This window comes from Priapulus caudatus, unplaced genomic scaffold (assembly GCF_000485595.1).
Source record: "Priapulus caudatus unplaced genomic scaffold, Priapulus_caudatus-5.0.1 Scaffold3061, whole genome shotgun sequence".
NCBI classification, from domain to species: domain Eukaryota; kingdom Metazoa; phylum Priapulida; class Priapulimorpha; order Priapulimorphida; family Priapulidae; genus Priapulus; species Priapulus caudatus.
In genome coordinates this window covers 12,122-19,720 of record NW_014580122.1, presented here as the reverse complement: position 1 = coordinate 19,720, position 7,599 = coordinate 12,122, and the positions used below count along the sequence as shown (strand labels likewise).

Sequence of the window (7,599 nt, the reverse complement as noted above, 5' to 3'; positions counted from 1 at the left end):
GTGCGTGCGTGCGTGCGTGCGTGCGTGCGTGTATGTGTGTGTGTGTGTGCGTGCGTGCGTGTAGACGCGTCGCTTCTCTAATAGATCAGTAGTAATATGGATTACTAGCTAGCTAGCTGGCTGCTCGATAGCAAACAGCAGGCACGTACACGAATTACACACATGTACAGCTGAGATCCTAACATCATCGTACTGCACACGCCGCTTAATATACCTGCTAATTACTACGTACAGGTATGTGTCGCTGACAGGTAGATACAGGTAATGAGATGATAATATATGGCGTAGTGAGAAGATTGCAGCGTATATATTCAAACTATACGCGCACTTAGACGAGGGAAACGCACCTAATAAGGAGGATGGGGTGAGAACGACGATGATTGTTATTACGGTTGTTGTTGTTATTATTATTATTATTATTATTATCTTTATCATTATTGTTATTATCTATGATGATGACGATGACGATGACGTTGCTAATGATGATGATGATGATTATCGTTATTCTTGTTATTATTATTATTATTATTATTATTATTATTATTATTATTATTATTATCTTCATCATCATTATTATTATGACGATTACGACTATAACTACCTGTATATCTGTATATATCTACTGTACCTGTGTTAGGAGCAGACGATCGTACGGGACACTCACTCGCTCAGACGTCGTCTGCGGCGGACGTCGGCGTCAGACGTCGTCTGTGCTCAATCAGACGTAACCTGTCTCCGGCGGATTTCTTTACGGTGACGTCACACACCGGAGTCAGGCGTCAACCACGCGTCAAACTCGCGTCAAACACGCGTCGAACTCGCGTCAAGCACGCGTCAAGCACGCGTCAAGCACGCGTCAAGCACGCGTCAAGCACGCGTCGAACACGCTTTAGTACGTGGAAACACGCGGAAACGTCGCCTGACTCTGCTTCCTGGATGCTTCGCACAATCACTGTTAGATATTGGGATACTGTGATACTACTGCTGCTGCTGTTGCTGCTGCTGCCGCTGTCACTGCTGCTACTGCTACTGCTGTTGCTGCTGCTACTGCTGCTGCTGGTGGTGGTGCTGCTGCAGCTGCTACAGTTGCTGCTGCTGCTATGACTGCTGCTACTACTGCTACTGCTGCTGCTGCTGCTGCTGATGTGTGCTGTTGTTGTTGTTGTTGCTGCTGCTGCTGCTAGTGCTGCTGCTGCTACTGCTGCTGCTACTACTGCTGCTATACTGCTGCTGCTGCTGCTACTGCTACAGTTACTGCTGCTGCTACTGCTACTGCTGCTACTGCTGCTGGTACTGCTGCTGCTGCTGCTGCTGGTGGTACTGCTGCTGCTGCTGCTGCTGCTGCTGCTGCTACTGCTACTCGCGGTGCATTTGTCGTTCAACTAGCGGTGCGAGCGCCTCACCTGCACTGACTCCTCCGTCTGCTGTTAGATCACGGGCACATGCAGACGCCTGTGCGTGCGTGCGTGCGTGTGAGCGATGTGCGCATACATGCCCTACAGACGACAGCAGGCGGGGAAGCGCGCGGACACCACTGATGCCTCCCCTCCCCCCTCCCCCCTCCTCTCTCCGCGCGCACCGACCCGTGAAACGCACGCGCGTGCGTGATGACGTGAGAGAGAGAGAGAGAGAGAGAGAGACAAACATACAGAGAGAGGGGGGAGAGAGACAGAGAGAGAGGGGAACAGGGTGAAGAGGAAAATGACAAATCAACGCGGTGGTTGTGTAGGCGGTATATAGGTAGAGATCGGTATACGGGACAGATCCACGTTCAGACACGCAAGCACGCACAGTCACTCGCAGCATCATTAACATATTACATTAAACACTCTATCGCTGTCTTATATGTCAGATCAATGTGTGCGCGGGCAAATGGTCGAGTATGTGTGCGTACGTGTGGGCGTGCGCGCGTGCGTACATGTGTGCGTGCGCGCCTGTTGCGCGGGTGTGTGTGTGTATGTGATTGCTCGTGTGTGTGTGTGTGTGTGTGTGTGTGTGTGTGTGTGTGTGTGTGTGTGTGTGTGTGTNTGTATCAAGAGCTCTTGTTTTGTATGAGTGTGTGCGAGTCAGCGTGCGTGCGCGTGTGTGCGCGCGTGCGCGCGTTTGTATGCATGCATGTGTGCGTTCGTGTGCGTGCGCGTGCGTGCGTGTGTATGCATGAGTGTGTGCGTGTCCGCGTGCACGCGCGCGTGTGCGCGTGCGCGTCTGTGCGCGCGTGCGTGTGCGTGCGTGTGTGCGCGCGTGCGTGTGCGTGCGTGTGTGCGTGCGCGCGTGGGAGGCTGAGACTGGACATTAGGGTGCCAGATGTTCAGCGCTCAGACGTGTGCGCTAAATATAAATATCACAATTGATAATTGGAGTCATTGAGCAGGTGTGTGATCTACTCGGTATTGACGATAAGAGGTATCGGTATTGAGGTAACACGCGCGAGAAGAGAGAGAGACACACACACGCACACAGAGAAAGGTTACGCACAAAGAGAAAGCGAGCGAAGGGAGAGAGAGACATAGAAAGGTAACACGCAAAGAGAAAGTGAGAGAAGGGAAAGAGAGGCGGAGACACATCGAGAAAGTTTATACACAAAGACAGAGCGAGAGTAGGGAGAGAGAGGCGGAGACGCATAGCGAAAGGTTACACACAAAGAGAAAGCGAGAGAAGGGAGATAGAGGCGGAGACACATAGAGAAAGGTTACACACAAAGAGAAAGCGAGAGTAGGGAAAGAGAGACGGAGACGCATAGCGAAAGGTTACACACAAAGAGAAAGCGAGAGAAGGGTCGATCGAGAGAAAGATCGAGATAGAGAGAGAGAGAGAGAGAGAGAGAGAGAGAGAGAAAGAAGCTAATGAGAGAGTGAGTTAACAAAGGAGAGAGGGAAATCGCAATGGAAACAGAGAGATGACTCATCAAAACTTGAATTTTGAAGTGAAACAGAGACGGGAGAGAGATGGAGAAATAATGAGACAGAACGCAAGATAGTGACAGTAAAAGTAAGTGAGAGAGAGAGAGATAGAAAGAAAGAGAGAGAGAGAGAGAGAGAGAGAGAGAGAGAGAGAGAGAGAAGAGCGTGAGAGCGAAAGTGAAGGGTGAGAGAGAAAAGAGGAGATAAAGTATGAGAGTTGAGAGAGATAGAGAGACAAACAGAAAGAGAGAGAGGAGAGAGAGAGAGAGAGAGAAGGAGAGAGAGAGAGAGAGGAGAGAAGAGAGAGAGAGAGAGAGAGAGAGAGTGACGAGCGAATGGAGAACGAGTAAGCGAGGGAGAGACAGAGAGAGAGAGAAAGCACGCGGCGGAGAAAGAGGAAGGTATGATAAGGTATTATATGAAGAAAAGTGTAAGATATGGAGAGGGACAGAGAGAGCGAAGAGAGGAGAGATGGTAGTGGGAAGAGAGAGAGGGGGAGAGAGGGCGCGAGAGGGGAAGGGAGCAAGAGAGAAGTGGGAAAGGAGAGAGAGAGAGAAGAGAGAGCGAGAGAGAGAGAAAGAAGAGAGAGAGAGAGAGAGAGAGAGAGAGAGAGAGAGAGAGCAGAGAGAAAGAGAGAGAGAGAGAGAAGAAGAGAGAGGAGAGAGAGAGAGAAGAGAGAGAGAGACGAGAGAGAGAGAGAGAGAGAGAGAGAGAGAGAGAGAGAGACGCGAAGAGAGAGAGAGAGAGACAGAGCGAGAGAGAGAGAGAGGAGAGAGAGAGAGAGACAGAGAGAGAGAGAGAGAGAGAGAGAGAGAGAAGAGAGAGAGAGAGAGAGAGAGAAAGAGAGGAGAGAGCGAGAGAGGCAGAGTGGAAGAGGAGAGAGAGGAGAGAGAGAGAGAGAGAGAGAGAGAGAGAGAGAGAGAGGAGAGCATGTAGATGCAGGAGAGAGAGATGATGGCGAGAGGATGAGAGAGGCGCGCCGGAAAGCTATAATAGAATGCTGACAACAGGAGACAGAAACGAAACATATGGCGCATCATTTTTAAATAAAACGTTTATTGTTTCGACACCTGATATGTACAGTGATGGCGAAGGCAAACGGCAAATTCACGCGACAGCAGTTAGCCCCACTCCGCGCTAATGGCCCTGGTATTGCTGCTACACGATAAACACCTAGCAGAGCTTTCATAAATATTACACGACCGTACACGTCATACAAACATTACGCAGTCACCCCCTTAGCACTATGTCCGGCGCCATGCATATTTCATAGTAAGGCGCTGCTGCCACCTGTCGGGCGAAATAAGAGAATATAGCGCGTGTGGGGCCGCGAAATACAGCATCCTCGCGTATATAGAAATAACATAGATATCCGCACACATACAAATCCCGCACGCGAAAAAATACTACGTATACGAAACACTAGAAATCGGTGAATACAAACAAGAAATAACTTACGCGCGCGTTACGTCATCCTAGAAACCCAAACCGCATTCTAAGGACATCATTACAGTTATAGACAACTCATATATAGTTACCCTATAGCTTTTCCAATTCGTCGAGAAAGGAACATATAAAGCTCAGCGTATATTTCGCAACGATAGAAAAATGGAAACGACGAACGTGGTCGGAAGTACAAGCGACGTGCGTTAGCAACAGAAGATCGCGCTACCGGGATACCGTGGCGCCATCTCTCGACTAAAGAAGACCGTATAAATATTCCGTGAGCGCGCGGAATATTTTTTTTATCTAACGTGAAAAGCACCAGTTACATGTTGAGCAAAAGGACTAGCACCACTCTAACCATCACGCGGCAAGCACGTATTCCGCATCATCATCATCATCATCGTCGTCGTCGTCATCATCATCGTCATCATCATCGTCGTCGTCGTCATCATCATCGTCATTATCATCATCATCATCATAATCATCATCATCATCATCATCATCATCATCGTCATCATTTTCATCATCATCATCATCATCATCATCGTCACCTCGCTTAGTGAGCGATGCTTCACGTATATATTTACAAAAAACACAAACACGCGCAAGGAAGCGCCTATAACTTTGAGAAATGCCAGCTTCGCGTTTTCACGCACATCTATCTGCGTTCAGGACTTACGCAGGGCCGTAGGCTGAGCAAATTTCTAGGGGGGTGGTGGAAAAATGTCATGACTCAACTGTGTAGTGATGAGCGACGGGCGCAGCTCTTGATCGACGTCCATAGTGTGGTAGAGGTGGGTCTGAGACAAGACTTTCACGGATAAGTTACCAAAAAAATCACGTTAGGGTTATTTACGATTATTATCTAACCTTATTTTTTAATTTTGCTCCGTATTCTAGTAATTGAGCAGAGTAAAATGGTACTTAGATCTCCTAGGGGACATCTCCCGTTTTCTTTCTTCTCTTGTCTTTCATACTTTTTTCTATGAATCCTCTTCTCTAATACTCCCCCTGACACAACTGAATTTACGCCTTCTCGTTCAGTACGCCTCTTTTTCTCTCATCTAATAATAGTCCTTCCTTCTTATATAATACTTCCCCTGTCCATACTCCTCTCCACTTCTTTCCTCTAATATCCCTCCTGTCTTCTCTCTCTAATACTTCTCCCCTTCCCTCTTCTTTAATACTCCTCCTGCTCATCATCGTAGCCGTTCTCCTCTCCGGAGTCCCTGCCCACCTCCTCGTAGTCCTTCTCCAGCGCCGCCAGATCCTCTCTCGCCTCGGAGAACTCTCCCTCCTCCATGCCCTCCCCCACGTACCAATGCACGAAGGCCCTCTTCGCGTACATCAAGTCAAACTTGTGATTGAGCCGCCCCCACGCCTCGGCAATAGCCGTGGTGTTACTAATCATACACACGGCTCGTGCGACCTTCGCAAGGTCACCGCCAGGGACCACCGTCGGCGGTTGATAGTTGATGCCGACCTTGAATCCGGTCGGACACCAGTCGACGAACTGGATCGAGCGCTTTGTCTTGATCGTCGCTATCGCGGAGTTGACGTCCTTGGGCACGACGTCGCCGCGGTACAACATGCAGCAAGCCATGTACTTTCCGCGTCTCGGGTCGCATTTCACCATCTGGTTGTTCGGCTCGAAGCAGGAGTTCGTGATCTCGGCGACGCATAGCTGCTCGTGGTGGGCCTTCTCGGCAGAGATGACCGGTGCGTAGGTGATGAGCGGGAAGTGAATGCGAGGGTACGGCACCAGGTTCGTTTGGAACTCGGTCAGGTCGACGTTGAGGGCTCCCTCGAAGCGCAGTGAGGCTGTGATCGAGGATATCACCTGCACGATAGAAGAAGAACCCGATGACACGGTTGAATTAAATATCTAGAAACCAATTTTAACGCACTTGACCTACACCCTATAGCAAGGGTTCTTAACCTGTGGTCCATGGACCCCTTTTGGGTCCGTGGATGGGCTTCAGGGGGTCCCTGAACCAGGCGCATAAAAATTATTGTGTTTATGTGCTTATGTGCATTTCTCTGGGGAGGGGCCCGTAGCTTTCACCAGATTCTCAAAGGGGTCCATGACTCAAAAAAAGGTTGAGAGCCACTGCCCTGTAGTGTTTACCTAGGCCCTTGTTCAATTTTACATTTAGAAACCAACCCAGTGGAACTACACCCTGTAGTGCCTATACCTTTGTCCCCTGCTCAATTTGTAACCCACTTAACCTACACCCCCACAGTACCTAGCCACGCCCTCCGCGGCTTACCTGGCCAATGAGGCGATTCAGGTTGGTGTAGGTGGGGCGGTCTATGCCCAGATTACGTCGACAGATGTCGAAGATGGCCTCGTTGTCGACCATGAAGGCGCAGTCGGCGTGGTCGATCGTGGTGTGGGTGGTTAATACAGCGTTGTACGGTTCCACCACGGCCGTAGACACCTGCAGGTGTAGGTATAGATATGATAAGAGAGAGAGGAGGGAGAGAAGAGCGAGGGAGAGAGATAAAAAGATAGACAGCAAGAGCGAGCGGAGAGAGATAAAAAGATTTAGCAGGACGAGAGAGAGATGCGAGGCGGGAGCCGAGAGAATGAGCGGCGAATAGCGAATAGAAGAGATGAGAGAAAGAGCAAGAGGCGAAAAAAAGAGATAATATATATATATAGCACTGAGAGAGAGGAGAGAGAGAAAGAGAAGAGAGTGAAGAGAGAAGAGGAAGGAAGAGAGACAGAGAAAGGTAGAGAGGGCGGAGAATAGAAGAGAGAGAGAGGAAGAACACACAAGCACCTCGCCGCACGCACGCACACACACACACACACACACACACACACACACACACACACGCACGCACACACACACACGCGCGCGCGCGCACGCACGCACGCACACGCACACACCTGGGGAGCTGGATAGACGGCAAACTGAAGCTTGGATTTCTTTCCGTAGTCTACGGACAGCCTCTCCATGAGCAGAGACGTGAATCCGGACCCTGTTCCTCCTCCGAAGCTGTGACACACCATGAAGCCCTGAAGCCCTGTACACTGATCCGCCTGCAAGATGAAATAACCAGCATTTATAATGATGATCCCATTAGGGGGAGGCTGGGAGATACGATAGAGGAGCACAGAAAGCAGCGACACACCATGAAGCCCTGTACACCGATCCGCCTGCAAGATGAAGTAACCAACATCTACAATTCATGTACGATTATATATATAATGTTCGACTATATATATATATATATATATATATAT

At 49.5% G+C, this 7,599-nt stretch overlaps 1 protein-coding gene across 1 annotated transcript; it reads right to left on the bottom strand.

Annotated features, from left to right (window-relative positions):
• Positions 1-5,322: 5,322 nt before the first annotated feature.
• Positions 5,323-7,395, bottom strand: LOC106819261 (tubulin alpha-8 chain-like; the record flags this gene model as incomplete). Its single annotated transcript, XM_014823906.1, is given in 3 exon segments — positions 5,323-6,186; positions 6,617-6,787; positions 7,243-7,395. Coding segments are annotated over 3 exon segments (984 nt in total), but the record flags the coding sequence as incomplete, so codon positions are not given.
• Between the last annotated feature and the right edge of the window lie 204 nt (positions 7,396-7,599).